This window comes from Amblyomma mixtum, chromosome 1, assembly GCF_055824585.1.
Source record: "Amblyomma mixtum isolate Tamu chromosome 1, ASM5582458v1, whole genome shotgun sequence".
Classification (NCBI taxonomy): Eukaryota; Metazoa; Arthropoda; class Arachnida; order Ixodida; family Ixodidae; genus Amblyomma; species Amblyomma mixtum.
In genome coordinates, this window is record NC_143012.1 from 286,978,608 (window position 1) to 286,995,996 (window position 17,389).

Below are 17,389 nucleotides of genomic sequence, written 5' to 3' on the forward strand. Positions count from 1 at the left end.
AACGTGTCACGATCTTGCTCGCAATGCAGTTAAGTGGCCCAACGAAGCCGGTACCTGTATCGCGCTGTACTCATCCTGAGAAAAATTTCTTTAGACAGTCTGTAGACTGTCTAAGAAAAGAAGGGTTTGTAGACTGTCTATAAACTTTTGTCCGCAAAATCTATTCACTTTCTATAGAGAAATCGTATAGACTAGTCGACTCTCAATACAAATCCTATAGCCAGTCTACAGACAATCTCCAGATTTATGGCCGTACACTTTTAGTGGTTACGGCGCCGCCGCGGTGGCTCAGTGGTTATGTCGTTCGGCTGCTGACCCGGAAGACGCGGGTTCGAACCCGGCCGCGGTGGTCGAATTTCGATGGAGGCGAAATTCTAAGGGCCCGTATGCTGTGCGATGTCAGTGCACGTTAAAGAACAGAACCCCAGGCGGTCGAAATTTCCGGAGCCCTTCACTACGGCGTCCCTCATAGCCCGAGTCGCTTTGGGACGTTGACCCCCCCCCCCCCCCCCCCCCCCCCCAAACCAAACCTTTAGTATACTTTTGTCTATAGACAGTCTATAGACTATTAAAAATTCAAGGGGCACTTTGGCTCTCTAAAGTGCTGCAAGGCGAAAGCCTTTCCTGGCGCACTGCTTGGCATTGACTGCGAGACTGTGCTGTACTAGTGCTTTATTTGACTACACACTTAGACTACACATTACAACTACATACTTTGACTGCCAACTCTGACTGCTTCTTTAGCACGAATCTCCCGCTGCTTCGATGAGTTCGGTTGTATCCATGGCTCTGTCCGCAATAATGAGGTATGTAATGTGGTCACCCACGGACGCCTTACGCCCCGTGTCGAAGCGGACAACTATTGTATTAATTGTCGTGTGCTCCAAAAGGGGGCGTCAGGCATCCGTTGGTGACCACATTACTGCGAATCCGCGCACTCTGACGACATAACCATTTCGACCAACCGAAAAGCGTGACACCTCTGCTGACAACCTTCGACAACGATGAGGCATTAAAGGCTTTCGCCTTAATAGACAAAAGGAAATATCTGCAGGAAGGCAATAGTTTGTAAGTGGTCTATAGACAGTCTGCGGGCCATTTTGGTAAGGGCACACCGGCCTCGTCAGGTTCAGAAGTTAGGACGAGCGCTGTGTGAACCCAGCAAGCCTCACCGGCGAGGTAGGGAGGGGGTTGTCGTCATGCGCGTGCCTCGCACCAGCCGTCTCTCTGCACAGAGCCCCGCGAGATGCGCAGCCTGCGCCGGTTTATTTCGCTTCGTTAGCGCGGAGCGAAGAAACAAAGGCGGCCCCATTAGCGTCTTTTCCTTTCATCGGCATTCCCTCCTTATGGCTTGTCTCCGCTGAGTGGCCCGTGAGCGGCTCGGATTGGCTTGGCTTCCTTTCTTCTCCCCCTCTCTGACGAGACGGTTCCCTTTTCTCCCAGGTTTGATGGCGAAGGCGCTACTGCGTCTCTCAGGCGCACTCCGTTCCGATTGGCTGAGTAATTAAGAGCGCCAAAGATTGCCTCTCTCTCTTTGTGCTGGGCGCGCCGCTTGTCTTGGACCGACACGCTTTGTTTCGTGCCGCCTGCACTTTAGCCTCTTCTTCTTCTCTGATTTGCAATTTCCTTCCCGGCTTTGCTTCCTCAGATGCGGCTGTCGGTGCACCTGGAGCGCTTTTCGCAACCGGGGCTGAAGGCTTTTAGCGAGGAGCGTCGGGGAGAGGAAAGACTGAACGAAGCTGAGCGCATCGACGCGTACGTGCGGCACGCCCGCCGTCATTCTGGGCCGCTGAGTCTGACTGCTTATTTTTTTCTTCGCTCTGGTAATTGTATGACGAGATTCGTACGTGCGGTGATAAAGCAGAAGCCGGTCATTCTCGAAATATACTCCGGCAGTGACGAAGCACTGATGCGAAGGCTTTAGGACAAGGATGATCTTCTTGCATTATGACGCATTTAACGAATGCTCGCGCATTCGGAAAGGTATAATGAGTGCGCACTGGCGTCACAATGGCGGCCAGTTTGTGATGCATGATGCGAGGTGAAAGGCTGCGGGCATATCTGATCCGTTTGTCGCCGCCTGCTCCTATTTGCACTGCTGAAGCGGCGAGCTGTAGATTAGAATGGTGCCTGTAGCATCACGTGAATAACTCGGATACTAGGAGTCACTCGAATTTTTTGGTTCATTCATGTCAGTTATAGGCCGTCTCCTCTGTCCGATGAAGACCGATTCATTCTTCGTAACCAGGCGGCGAAGACTAAAGGTAATGATCCCAGGTGACTCACCACACACAAAAAAAAAATAATAAAAACACCGAGGAGAAAACGCGGCGCGAATGAGAAAACGAACGAATCGGTTTTTTTTTTTTTCTTCTCTTCTTCCATGAGCGGTCACTGGATTATAAGCTCACAACCAACTAGAAAAGTATGATGCGTTATATCAGTGCGGAAATCACGCACCAGCAGTCATTGGGAGTTCTACTTGAACGCCTCGGCGGTTTCGCTGCGCCAAATTAGCGACCCGCAGCGCCATGCGCAAGAAATTTATGAAGCCTTTTGGACCGTGTGCGGCGGCAGCGCGTACTTAAGCTTGCGGCGCGGCCTGGATGACGAAAACTGGGTCAGCGACTCATTTATTTCTGTTTCCTATCACCCAATTCGTTATTTTGCTCGCGTTTCAGACATTGGACATGAAAGAAATGTGCAGCTAATGGTTATGTGTGGCCTTCCCTGTGGCTCGCGCATACGGCAGCCGTGAATGAACTCATTACTTTAAAGGATAAGACAGATGTTATAACTGCCGTTACAGATCGTAAGGAGGAAAAAAAAAGCAAACGAGGAATAGCTAAGGAAAAAATCTGCCCGGTGACCGGAAAGGAAGGAAGCGAGACAGAAAGGCGAGCGAAATCGATTCTCCGTCGCCGGCAGAATTTGGTTTTCGCGCGCAGAGAGCTCCGCTCGCTGCCATCATTCGGAGCTCGAGCGCTGGCGCGTGTGCGCTCCGGCGTGCGTCCTCCCTCTCCGCACCCGTTTTTCATCGTCAACGTCCGCGCGGTTTACTCTCCTCTCCCTTGTTTCAGCGGCAGCAAATATCGCCGCGCGCGTTTTCCTCCTCCGCCCATTCTACAGGCGCGCCGTGTATGCGACATTGTTAGCGCTGCAGCCTTTGTCGGCGAGCCGCCCCATTGATCCTCCCTTCCTCCGCGGCATGATTTGTCTCGCGGCCGGCCATATATCGCGGCCGACCATTTGTTATTGGCGTCGTCATTAATACGGCCCGCGTATTACCGTCCATTCGGCGGTGGACACGAGGCGTTCTCTCTGCCGGGACTGTCCGCGAGGGCGGCTGAAATGAATGTAGATCGTTGCGGCCCGAAGCGTGCGCTAGCTCGCTCTCGGCCCCGTGGCGGGCGCGTGCGCGCAGTCTGTGCTTTCCGAGGCGCATCATTTGTCGTCGTCCAAATACTGGCCGGACGAGCGCCTTCTCCGGCGAGGTGAAACTGGCTTGGCCGAAAGCGCGTTGGGTCGAGGGGACGCGCGGCGAACGGTGAGCTCCAGTCGACGGACAGGGGATGTCGTACTGAACGAAAACAAACTGAAAGGGACAAAGATGTAACGGAACCCGCTTGCCTTGGCGGGAAATGAGATGGAAAGCCGGTCTCCGGGCAAGTGACGCTAGCGGACTGGACGGGGCTGGTGCTCCGGCATATATCTGAGATGGTTCAATGCAGTGGCATAAGTGAACGTGTGCGTGCATTGGGAGTGTTTAGGTCGCCTTGGCCTGCTCGATTCAAGCGTCTAAAATGCGCTCCCTGAGGCTAGAGCAGGCGAAGCTAGTGTGCGAATGGGCAACACAGAGCGCACATATTTTGTGTTATACTTGAAAAAGCGCATACAGTAACGTACTAAGCCGCTTCACATGTTTGACGGAGGGCTTCACTCATAAGTTGCCCTCTATGCGCAGCTGCCTCAGCTAGATCCACAGGGAGAGAAGCCGGCAGTTTGGCACGCGATGACAAATGCTGTTTGGCGTGTTTTTCAATTTTTTCGAAATTTTTTGGGATATTGTCGAATTTGTTGAAATGAGATGTCTAGTTTGATCAAGAGTTTGATCAAGTACCGTGAAGCATAGGCTTCAAACCGGGCATGCGTTCGAACTTGGGCTGACAGCGGTAATCGGCCGCGTGCTGTTGCATTTGGTCTGTATCACGCACGGACGACAGTTGATGAAGACGACGATTTCTACAGCACAGCGCGAGAGTCTAGCAGTTTAACACGCTGGGAGAAAGGCTGCGGCGCACTCTATGCAGTCACGCAAAATAGCGCGTGCGCCAGGGATTCGTGGCGCCCTCTGTGCGTAGCTGCGACAGCTAGTGCCAGCGATGTCCGTGAGCGAAGCTGATCTGTTCTCGCCGCCACGAGTTCGAATCTCACTCAAGGCCTTAAGTATGTTACATTTTCCTCTGTGTTGGACATACATCGCACGCCGGGTTTTCGTTCACGTAACCGTTCTAATGCTAACTCATTTAACAAATAAATCTTCCCTGGTGGCACGTTTTCGAGAAAGCGGTGCGCCACGCGTCCTGGGGGTTCGATAGGCGACTGTGTCTAACCGCAGGAACTGCAGGTGGCCTGAAGAGCGTACCAACTTTCGCGAGGCACAGAATCCCTGTTCTGCATATTGCCGCGGCGATCTGCTTGACTGTTTTGTTTTTTTTTTCGGTGTTGTGTTCGCCATTTTTTTTTTTAAATTTTTTACGGCCGCCAGCTCACGGTATTATTTTCCTTTCTTTGCTCGCCAAGAATCGCGCTCGCCAAATCCTGTGATGCTCGGGAAAGCTGGCTACGATGAGCTGGAGAAGCGAGCTCTTTGTGAATAGTACGCCGTTGAGAACCGAGGTGTTGTCACCAACGATAGACGTCCGTGCACATCGTCATTTCCACGTTTCTTGTTTTACGATGGCGCAAGTTCGCCCGATAGACAGCTTGCTTCCGAAGTCTTTCCGCCTTCTTAATTGCCAGCTTGTCTTTGCTGGGGGCTCACAAAACTCGCAATGCAATCACATCACCTTCAAATCACAAACTACACGCTGCTTCACTTCGAGGCATGCAGCCTCTCCAGGAAAAAAAAATGTGCTCCTAAGCTCAACCTGAGCGATTCCCGAGGCCTTCTTCCAGTGTCTTTCCGTCGTTCGTCCATCTCTGGATCGCCAGTGAATTGTGTATTTCGGTGTCGTTCCAATATTCTCATTTTTTTCCCAACAGGCCCCGTGCTATACAAGGTGCAAAATGACGCGTCTTTTTCCATCACCTCTTGTATAAATAAACTTTTGCTGAACGAGATGAGGCTTTAGCACGTTTTTCGTTTGGCAAACGCTCCTTGTTATTGTTTATGCAGCTCAGAAGTATTCCACACTTTATGCCGAGCTACAATGGTTTCGCGCGGTAGCGATCTCTTGAGACGAATTTTCTTTTTAAATCGCAGCAGGAACTACCACTCAGCGAATACACATAACTCACCTTAGCACATTGTGCACTTGAGTTCCGACGGTCAGCGCTCCGTAAAAGTACCAAGTATTTGTTCTAGCCGCGCATCATTCCACACATTGTTCGACAGAAGTAGCTTCAAGTTTCTCAACCGAAGCCTTATACGGAAGAGCCCATGGATTTGTTCGCTTTACCCAACCGTACCTTTAAAATTTTTCTGTCAAATAGCGTTTCGACGAAAACACTATTCCTGTTCTCGTTGGCTTACTTCTATTATTTTTTTCGGCCAGCTCTAAAACGGCTTCATTTTGCTCGAAGCCCTCGGCGCGTCATTATTTCATTGCGAGTCGTGCAAAGGGCGAACGTTGAGAGCAGGACACAAAGAGGGGTGCAGGAGGAGGAAGAAGCGAAAACGAATACACCCGCCGCAGTCTGCGGCCTTTGTTCCGCGGATTTAGCGAAAGGCCATTTGGATAACGAAGGACCGCCGGAGAGTGAGGGCGAAAGGGCGCCAGCAGCGGGCGCTCCACACAAAGGCTCGCCGGCCCAACGGAATTTGGAACAAAGAAATCAACTTTCCAATTGCGAGATGAATAAACCCCCGCGCGTGTAATTTGATTGAACCCTCGAAACGCGGTGGCCGAGCTTTTTTTTCCTTTTTTTTTTTGCTTTCCGTTTTCGCCATTGTTTCCGTGTTCGCCCGCGAGAAGTTCGATTGCGAACGCTTGGCGACCGCGGGCGCCTCTCTTGGCGAGGGCAAAAGTTTAAATTGAAAGAGCGAGGCGCGCTCGCGAAAGGTGGTGTGCTCGCGCGCGACAGAAGCGGCGCCAAGCGTTGCGTAAAGTGTGATTGTTTCTCTGCCGCCGGATTTATTTGAAAGCGCATTTGTCATACGCTTCCTCGGCAGAGGAAGGGGAGGATTACGGCGACAGCCCGAAGAGCGCGCCCTCGGGCGGCGGGAAAGGCGAGCCATTTTTCGCCCCTCTAATGAGACCCTGGGAGAGTGCCCTAATTGTCACTCGGCGCCCGATGCGCAATTTGTGCTCGGTGTTAAGTAGCGCGGCTCCAATCGGAACACGATGCTTTGGCGGAGGACATCTCCAATGTGTCTCTTCTCCTTTGCACCGCCGCGGGCCGGATGCTCGTCTTCCACTTTAGTTATACCGTCTATTTCCCTGCGGAAAGTGGTTTCATACATTCTGAGGCTTTACTCCTGGTAATAGCGGAAAAACGCGCACTTTTGTTTTAAGTCGGTGGTCTACCAGGCTTTCCTTATAACGCGACCCGCAAATATGACCTGGGCGCACCGTATAACCGATCATATTTCGTCGTGTACTTACGCTCAGTACTTAGTCTTGAACCCAGAAGTTTCCAAAGGCGGTGCTCTAAGAACCCCATTTTAAACAGGGTTTCGTTATCGACGCCCAGGTGTGAAGCAACTCGCCTTGCGCAATTGGGCGTACGCTCTTTTCGAATGCTTTTGAAGAGCTGCATGAGCGATACACGAGACAAAACTACGGATTCATGTACCATTCCTTTTACCCGCTGTGTCGACAATGCTGACTTCACTATCAGTAACGAAAAAGAAAGGCAACCTAATTCGATGACCCTTTACTCGTATCGAGTGGGAGATAATTTATAACGTTAATTTCACCACCATGCAGTTTAATGGGAGGGTGTGTCTGCAGTTAAAAGCTTTTTTTTTTCGGTCTCGATAACTCCACGGACACTTGGCTTACCGTTTCGCGGCAACGTAGTGCTATACAACTCAGAGTTGTAGAAGAGAGAAGATGCAACAAATACGACGATTATACACTCATACGGCGCAGCAATCATATACAGTGGCAAAAGAATATATTAACAACGCACGCAACAGCAAATTTTGAATCAAGAAAAAGGAAATACTCGTTTAATCTATGTTTGAAATGTCATTGATTTAAAAGCAATGTTATCTGCATACAGATCATTGAGAAATCGAGATATTTTGTTCTCTAGTGACTCACAACCATAAATATTTCAGTTTTAATGTCCATTCGCCAGTATGTCTTCTGCAGCACACTTGTGTTTTTTGTACTAAAGAGTTGAATTAAATTTTATGTTAAAGAGTGGAGAAAACCTGTCGCTTAGTAATTTCACGTTTAATAGCGCGACATGAGCGATAGTCTTGTATTTGTTGTTGACGGGAGAAGTCTGTCTTTCACAGTTCCTCCACGGAATTCGAAAGCGAGGCCTAACGCGATATGCGCGCTCTCCTTTCGCAGCAGCGGCTCCCCCGGACGCCCGGGCCCCAGCCGCGGGGCCGTGCGGCGCCACCATCGACTCCCCGCCGGACCCGCCGCGGGGCTTCCGGCCCTGGATCTTGGCGCCTCCGGCTCTGCGCCAGTACTCGTCGCTGCCGCCGCCCTCTGCCGGCGCGCACCAGGCCAGGCAGCAGCGCCCCCACGCAGCGCGCAAGGTAACAACCTTCCTTGCCCGTTGAGTGCACGCCGTATGCGGCAGTTCCGGAGAGGAAGCTGACGCAAAAGTGCAGCAGTTTTTGTAAACAGCAGGGTAAGAGTGCGGGCTAGTTGGTGATCCATTATATATAAATACCAGCGTAAACCAGCAAGACACACGACGAAGAACGAGGACACACGTCAGTTGGAAGTCAGCGCTTGTGTGTCCTCGTTCTTCGTCGTGTGTCTTGCTGGTTTACGCTGGTATCTATATATATTTGTAAACAGCACTGTCCAGCTTTGTAAATTATGCTAATGAGGGCGATGTGATATCACTGCTGTTTTAGTCCTTCGCCACTGTAGCGCTTGACAGCGCCACTGCGTTCGTTACAATAGGCGGCGCAGCGAACCGAATAAAAACAGCGCAATCAAATGGCAGCGGTTGACCGACCCCGGTATAACTCGTTAACATGACACTCACAACTCCTGCCGTATAATGCGGCATTGCCCCGTCCACATGAACCGGTATTCACGTGTGCACCTGGCCATGGGGAATCCATACCCAGGAAAGGCAAAAGGCCTTGTGTATTCTCTAGTGTATTATGTAGTTTATTAATTTCGGCTGCTCACTGAAGAACCGGCCCGGTTGTCAGCTCTTCTGCCCTTGTCCAGACAGAATTTATTGTGGGCACAAAAAAGAATAAAAATAACAGTGCCCTGTCCGCACAGTCCTTGTCCAGACAAGGCGAAAGAAGAGTAAACTTTGTTTCAGCTCATCACTAGGCGTCAAGAACATGCAACAGGAGTCAGCAAAGCATGCTAGTCCGTCAGCTGTTAGCCAAGCTTGTCACGCGGGGGAAGAAAGGTGGGACACATGGAGTTTAAGGGATGAGGGGAGGGGACTGACTGCCCCGTTGTCGTTCAGAGGGGCGAGTGCCATTCCATCGTGTTCCTCTTCTCTTCCTCCTGACGCAGTGTACCACGGAGCGCAGGGCAGGCCGCCCGCTCGCGCCGCCGGCCGCGGGCCTCTCGTCGTCCGGCTCCGAGTCCCCCGACGAAGAAGAGGTTGACGACGAAGAAGAGGAGGACGACGAGGAGAACCGCTCCGACGCCACCTTCACCGGATCCGAGCTAGCGCTCGCACGAGACACCACGCTGGTGCTCCAAAGCAGACGTGCGTATTATATGTACCCACGTTTGTGCTCCCGTTCCGACGGGGTGTGCTCTGCTGGGCAGCGCAGAGGGCGTGCCTGCTTTCTTGCATCCTGCTTATAACGCAAATTAACACTTATTTTTGGGCGAGTTGGTGCATACTTGATTTGAAGAAAATAGCGCCAGAGCATGCAAACTTCACGAAAAGACAAGGACGAGACACAAAGCGCTAACTCACAACTAATTTTATTGAAACCAGGCAGCGCCTTTATATGGCGAAATTTCACTGAAAAAGAAGGAGGAGGGCAGGAAAGGTAAAGATATCGAAGCGACCATCACAGCGAGCACACATGAGCAAGCGGTAACCAAAACAAAAACAAAAAAGTTAACAAAGATTATTTAAGGGCGGCATCTAAAAATTCGAACTCGGAGGAAAAAAGTGAAACAGATGGGGTGCTGACACGCCTATTGCCAAGTTTCCTTATGTGAAAAGCCTGCAGACATTCACGTGCCTTCTTATCTGCGCTTTTGCCAAGAATCTTAGTCTGACTCAATCGTGCCTCGCATCCGTCGCAACCCATAATATGCGCTACCAAATGTGCATATTTATCCTTTAAATCTGATAAATTTCTGGCATGTTCCCCCAAGCGCTCGTTGATGCAGCGCCCAGTCTGGCCAACATAGGTCTTCCCACACGTTAAGGGGATAGCATAGACCACTCCTGCGGAGTACTCCTTCGGACGTGACGTGTTGCTGAAGGGAACACTTAGCTGCCATACTTAGGTTTACAACGAATCAGAACGCGCACCCCCTTTGAAATTCATCGTTCTCCTTCCTTACCGAGAGTCAGTAGGAAGTCTAGTTTTGGAGCCGACTTTATTTGGTCGTGCAATAAACTCGAGCCGGGGCCCAACATATTGCGTTCAGTGGTCTGCAACCGAAATAAGTGCACCGGTCGTGTGGAACACGACTCTTGGGAGCTTAAACTATAGGCACCAAATGTTTGCTTGCGTGTTGTCTTTTTTCAAACGACGCTCTAGATATTGGTATACACGGAGCACCCCATAGTATTCGCCTACGACCGCTAAGTAATTTATAATTGAATTTCTTCTCAACGTTCTTTGGGTTTCGGTTTCATCAACCGAACGACGGCCGCGTTTAGGTGACGTGACGTACAAAAAAAAAACGGCAACATAAATGTTGATACATAGTTTTAACTCACTGCAGCACTTAAACCAGCCTGCTTCAATAGCTAGAATTACAACCAACAACGTATCAACAGTTATGTCGCCGTTTTTTTTTTACGTCACGTGACGTAAACATCAACTACATGTCACAGCCATCGTTCGGTTAATAAAACCGCAACAGCATGAAAGAAAAAATCTAATTACATAATATTTAGCGATCGTAGGCAAAAACTACGCGGTGATTCATGTATTCTAATGTCTAAAGGATCATTTGAAAGAAGAAAACACGCAATAAAATCGGGCTTCTATTGGCAACTTTTACTGGCTCAAAGGACATGCTGCTGTAGTTAACCCTTTAGCCCTGTAAGTTTCCCGGACAGCACGCTCTATTGGCCGGTGTCGCGAGAGGACCAAGGACCTTTGTGGCTCCTGTAGCCCGCTTTTATTATTATTATTATTATTATTATTATTATTATTATTTATGTTGTTTTTATGTTGTTTTTTTTGTATATGTGTATGCGGTTCACCACATGTTGACATTAATCGTCCCAACTGTTAACCATCATTCAACACTTTTTTTTTGTATGCCGATTTGAATTATTGCACCCTCGTCCGCTGACTTAGCCGGGCCTAGTCCCTCAAGCCACTGCTGGCCTTGACAGGCCCGCTCCTTGATCTGTGTATCATTATGTGCAATAAAACATTTATTATTATTATTATTATTATTATTATTATTATTATTATTATTATTATTATTATTATTATTATTATTATTATTATTGACATCAGCGCTGCGTGTATACTCCGGTATTGACAGTTGTAAATTAGCGCTGACGTTTGCCGCTTTTGTTGGAGTCGCACAGTACTAAAAGCATATATCGCGTGTTATAAAGTGTAGTTGCCACATTATTAGGTTGTCTCGTTTAGTTCGTTTCTTCCGCATTCGTATACGTATTTTCTCCAGCACTCGCACACACGCACATACCACAGATTCTTCTCCAAAGGGGCGAACCTCGGACTGCCATCTCGGACGAGGTTCGTGCCAGCCCTTATAAAATTGTTCTATAGACAGTCTATAGACTGCTTAATGACTCTATTGACTTCCTATTGTCAATTCGTAGTCTGTAGGCTGTATATAGACAGAAGTCAGCTAAAAGTGTATGGCCATAAATCAATAGATTTTCTATAGACTGGCTATGGCATTTGTATTGCCTATAGACTGTTTTGTAAGATTTGTATACAGACAGTCTATAGACTTTATAGACAGAAGTCTATAGACACTCTATAGACTGTCTAAAACTTTATTTGTAAGGGAGGGATTTCGTGCAGCATTGAGAGTGTAGAAAACATCAGCGATAAGCAGTCGCCGCGTCCGCGTGAGATTTGCGACCAATGGCGGCTCTCACAAAATTTTTGCCTAATCCGTAGCCTAGTTCACTCGAAATTTTTTGTTTTCAATTTCCTTCAGTGATAATGGAGTATATCGCGGCAATCGTCGTCACATACAGTAGTTGCAGTAAAAATTTTTAGAATATACACTCCATAAAATAACGCCATTTTTTTTTATTCTAAAAATTTACTTTGTTGACACTGACATATAATGATGATGATGATGATGACGTCATCAGGCTTAACGGCACATACCCTACCCACGGCGGGGGATTGGCCAGGATGCATAGAGGATACAAACGCACTCGTGTACGCAACGTTTGAGCTGCATTCTTGTCCTCTTCTTTTAGCCGCTACATATACGATTGATGCGCGGTCGCTTTTCGCAAGAACGCGCAGCGGTTTCTTTCTTTCCTACCGCGACGTACCCAGCACGCTCCAGTGTGGGTCGCTAACGGTGATGTGCAACAGAGCCTTCATTTTTATCATTACACCTCCGCGCAATGCGCCGCCTCTCGGCGACTTCCTCCCTCGCAATCTCGCGCACTGTGAGCCCTCTGTTTTCGGAGAAACTGGAGCTGCGGTTTCCGACGCCCGAAAAACTTTCCAGCTTGTTTTTCGCCGCTGTGCTTTCCCGTGCCGTTGGCCCCTCAGCGACGGGCGTTCATCTCCGTAATCAGAGTTTTCCACCGGAAACGACGCCGCCATCCCCGACGGAGGAGAAGACTCTTGCAACTCGAGAAGTCCGTCACAGCCCTTTACGCTTTCGAGCGAACGGCGCGCCTCGAAGAAAAGCCCGAGAAAATACACGCTGGCAAGGGGAGGGAGGGGGCGAGTAATAACGGCCGCCGGAACGCGCACTTTCTTCTAGAGAGCTCGAGTCCAAGTTTTCTCCGTCGCCGAGTGTAGTGTTGCGGTTTGTAATGAGACCAGCACGGCTTCTTACGGGGAGTCTCTTCATCGGGAGAGACCGCGGAGGGAAGTTCAGCGAACTGCATAAGGAGAACGGGAACGGCTGTGGCACAGGGCCCCGCAACAGAATGGAAGGAGGGGGAAGGGAGGGGGGGGGGGGGGGCAGGAGGCTGACAATTACGACGTCTTCGTATTATCGCATAACCTACGGTCCCGGAAGGCCACGCGAGACCCCTTGAGCCCGTAATCCACCTAATTGCGCACCGTGGCCCGGGAGAGAAGAGGGCACCCATGCCATCATTAGCCTCCGGCGCCGGGGGTGTAATTATACGAGCACACCAGCACGACGCTAAGCGCGCGGGCGTGGTGTCAGGTTTCAGTCGCCCAGGTCAAACAGCAACACGCATAAACCCGCCCCGCCGTTCTCTTGGGCGGCGTTCTCTGGGACCATGCATGGGCTCAGAGCACACCGCGGAGTTCCCCTGTGCTTTGTGCGTTACCTGAAGCGGAGGCAGATGATTTTGCTGGCAGGTGGCTCGGTGTTTCGCTTCAGCGACGGCTCTAGTATCTTGATATCTGATCGCGGTCCCTTGTTAAAGCATTACCGAGTTTGCGGCGGCTTATGTATGTTTTGAAATTCACTCTTGTTTTAATTGAAGAACGGGCATACCGTACTTTTTTTACACGTGCGTTTGAGTTTGGGTCTTTTAATTGTCGTCATGACGAGCAGCTGTTGTAAAAAATGCACGCAGGCTTGTCATCCGCCTCCTCAGCAGGAGTACCCTCTGCGTAATCATGGGAGGGGTCTGTGTGGGCGGCTGATTAGGAGGGTCGTAGTCATCACGCTCCAACCATATCAGTGCATTTTGTCGCACTATCAGCGAACCGAGACACTGGTTCTAACTCCGTTTTTTGTTTTTCGTTTTCGCTGAAATTACTGCATTTCGATACTGGTAAACCATGTTTTGGATGCGTGCTGTCGCTGCTGCGCCTCACTCTTTCGGCATCTACGCGGACGCTGCGTAGCTATCGCGAATTCCATGTCTGTTTTTGGCTGTGTACAAGCAGCGCGTGCTTTCGGCTTGTCGCCAATTAATATCCAAAGCGTGTCAGATGGATAAATGCTGCTTGTGAAAATGCAATGGAGCCTTTTCTCTAGACATTTGACGCCCCTAAAAGGTTTACTATCTTAGGTGCACGCCGCTGTTCAGCTACCCGAAGCTAGATACGCGTCTCCGGTGCGATTCGGCGGTGAGAGTTCTTGCTGCCGGAGTGGACGAGTATGCTGTCGTTGTGCGACGTGTTCGCTGAAAATGCGTTCGTGAGCCGACGCCGCACTCCAGCGAGCAGCCGTCCGCGATGCACGCCAGCTGCGACGGCCTACTTGGGTCTTGTCTCATGCCGCGGATCTGGACGTGACACACGGCGCGGGCACTTATCCCGGACCTCGAGCCGTCCGCTCCTCTCGCGGGCTGGAGCCGAGGAAAAGAGGCACTCGTGCTGCGGCGGTTTTCTTGCTTTCGCCTCCCGCCAGAGTGCGCCACAGAGGAGAGACGCGCGTATAACGCTGTTGCCGGGGGCTGACGTTCCCCTGTTTTCGACGTCTTTTCTTAATTACGCTGTTAGGTAAATGCGTCGTGGAGATTACGGGCCTGTCCGGCTCAGCGGCGCGTCAGCGCCAGCGCTTTACCTGGCGTCGCCTGCTTGAGGCCTCGCCACGACGCCTGCGCTGCCGCCGACCCGCCCCCGTGAGGCGGGAGAGTGCCTCTGAGCCGATTACAGCGGCTGCGCGCCGGTTGTGCCACAACATGTAGCCTGGGCTTAGTTCTTGAGCACACGCTCCGGTGCCGTGTGCTGAGAGCATCTCTCTGTGCTGTATGGCGCCCAGTTTGTTCTTTTATTTTATTTTTTTGCTTGTCATGTCATTTCAAACGAAGGACCGCTCTCAGTTTATTTTCCTTCCCTACGTGAAAGAACCTTGTTGCAGTAGTGCATGCGTGTTCGTCCTTTCCTTCAAACAAGAGAATAATTGTAACTGACATCCATCCCAGCCCAGCAACGCGCTACAGTGGAACTCTAGACAAATCCCCCAAGTTGGTGCGTTGCTCGTTCGTTGATCCAGCAACGAAGAAAACGAAGTGAGAACACTATACTAGCAATTTGTTTAATGATGGCATTCTTTCCCAAGCGTAGCGAAGAAGAAAAAGAGAGCTGCCTTAAGCTTCAGTCGCTCATTTTCTGGGCCTGACCTTAGTGCCCAGAAGAGGCCACAGGAGCTTCCAGGGCAGCCTTAATACAGTATGTGGATGGAATACATGTACACTGAGTTCAACGCAGACGTGACAGTAACGCCCACTGCGCGCTTTCAGCAGCCGCCCTCAGCTTCGTGGAGCGCTTGCTGGTCAATCCGAGCGCGCCCCAACCGGTGGTCTCTCTAGATGCGTGGACTTTATAAATTATTCCTTTTCCACTACCGTACCTCGCGGAGTACGAGTCTTCTCGCCAGTCAAGAAGAAGAGTAACGATCGAGCAAATCTTTGCGGGGGGACACAAAGCTTCGAACCGTCTCTTCCCACGTTTTAATTCCCGTCGACCTTTTCCTTTCCTCCCCATTCTTTCCACTGCGCACTGCCGGCCACTTCTTTCCCTTCATTCGCAGAACGGCCGCGAGGAAAGAGCAGCAAAAAAGCGCTAAGACGGATTACTGGTCCGGAAAGTTGTAAATCATTTCTTAGTCCCCCCCACCGCGTCGTTTCCTAACCCTGGCCACCACCGTCTTCTCGTTCTTTGCAACGAGCGCGGCAGCTGCTCCTCACTCTTGCGTCGGACGCGCTCTCTCCACTGATTCGCTGGGAGCGCAGAAATTTTCCGCCAGCGCGCGTGTCGCGCCGCAGCAAAGACACGGCGGGCTCTGGGAGGGCTCCGGGGCGCTGTCGCGAAAATCTCTTTCGAGAGGCCGATGAGGGCCGGGCGAAATTAATCGGGAAGACAGGGCGCGCGCAGCAGTGATCGAAGCCCGCGGCGGAGGAAGCCGCCCAGGACCTGCCGAGGAAGAGACGCGGCAGGAATGAAGAAACGATTGGTCCGCAGCAGCAGAAGCAGCAGCTACAGGGGTGGGCGTTTTTGAGCGTTCGCGCTTCGTGTGACCCTCGAAGCGCTGTTTTAAGCTTGATTGCCGCTGCCGCCTTGCTTCGTGCGCTAAGAGCTGCGCTGGTGGCGAGGAGATGGTAATCCCGCGTTGTTCGCGATTGAGTTGGGGCTTTCGGGGAGCGCCCGGCCGCTTCGTGGAAAGGTGAAAAAAAAAAAAAAAAATCTGATATGCCGAGGCGACCAGCGCTTTTTTTTTCTTTCCCGCCCTTTCCCTCTTCTTTCGGTTTGACCGTGCTTGGACCGCCGATCCGGTGATGAAATGAAGCCGCTCGCGGCGATGGCAGTGAGCGATTAAGGGTCTTCTGTCGCCGTTCTGATAAATGACGTGCGTGACGTTCTGTCTCCCTGTGGCGGCGTCTGTAGTGCGCAGCATCTTCTATGCCCGCCGCTGCGCTACCGTTCAAGCTATTCCTTTTCGAATACGCTGGATGACTGCTTCGACTCATGAGTAATTTATTCGTCGGCTTGCAAAATGCTTGTTGCTTCAAACTCATTATGCGCCTTTACTGAAATGCCGTAATCACGGCGTTTGGTATTCAAAGGAACTTTCAATATTCATTGAAAAAAATTAGTTGCAAATCGTATAATTCGAACATTGCTAGGGGCTGCAGTTGCATTGTGGCTCATGACTTATCACTCACGTTTGTGTTACTTCTTTCATAAAACGTCACGTACGGTGAAGTTAGGGGCTTATATTTTTGCCGTTCTTGAATATGTTCATGTCGTGCCTGCAGTCTTAAGAAGTTACCTCTGTGGCGTTGCATCCATTAGGGCATAAAGTGGCGATTCTTTATGAGTTGGCTTTGTTTTGCTAACGATAATAAGCTGGTATTGACTTACCGTGCGTTACTGACTAATCAAGCGGTCGTTCGGCATTTATCTCTAGTGTTTAACGTTTACGCCGGCCAAGACAGTTCACAGAATCCTCAGTGTACAAGCTCCTCAATGCAGTCTAACAAGCTGCGTTTGCATCACTCAACAATGTACTCCGATTTCATTTTCTTTCTAAATGTAGGACATCTTGCTGTCAATTACAGTAACAGGCTCGTCAGTACAAGCGCAGAAAAATGCTAACTTTTCATTTTGTGCAGCGTGCACAAGTTGTCGACCATTACGCGCATTTTCGATCCTTCTTTCCAAGAGCAATCAGGTGGACGTTACAGTAATGTATGCTGAAACCCTAAAGGTTGCCCGTAAGCAAGCTATATAGTGTATAGTGTATTCTGTGCAGCTATACCATGTAGGGGTGCGCATTTTTGCTGTGTGACAAGCACTGTGCGCAAAGCTTGTTTCTACAGGATTCGTTTGGTCTCTGTGACTCGGGTGTAAGGATATTAGGCGTTATGTTTCATGCTTGATGCCTGCAAGTTGAGACGGACGAGAGTTATCTCCCTTCCGAAATTCATAAAACTAGCGGCGTTACATTAACTACGTCGACCTTCCTGTGGTGATGAGGTTCTTCCTTTTCCCTTCTTTCGGCCGCCGCGGTTGCTGAGTGGTTATTGCGCTCGGCTGCTGACCCGAAAGACGTGGGTTCGACCCTTGCCGTGGAGGTCGTATTTTCGGTGGAGGCAAAATGCTGAAGGCCCGTGCACTGAGGGTTGTCAGTGCACGATAAAAAACCCCAGGTGGTCGAAATTTCCGGAGCCCTTCACTACGGCTCCCTCGTAGCCTGAG

At 50.4% G+C, this 17,389-nt stretch overlaps 1 protein-coding gene across 6 annotated transcripts in view; it reads left to right on the top strand.

The window, feature by feature from the left end:
* Nucleotides 1-17,389, top strand: part of Ten-m (teneurin transmembrane protein Ten-m) — a 552,868-nt gene that overhangs the window by 490,102 nt on the left and 45,377 nt on the right. For all 6 annotated transcript variants that reach the window (XM_089566254.1, XM_089566255.1, XM_089566256.1 and 3 more), the window contains 2 exons: nucleotides 7,749-7,942; nucleotides 8,898-9,096. In XM_089566254.1, the coding sequence (XP_089422380.1) occupies nucleotides 7,749-7,942; nucleotides 8,898-9,096 (393 nt within the window). The remainder of the gene's footprint in view (nucleotides 1-7,748; nucleotides 7,943-8,897; nucleotides 9,097-17,389) is intronic.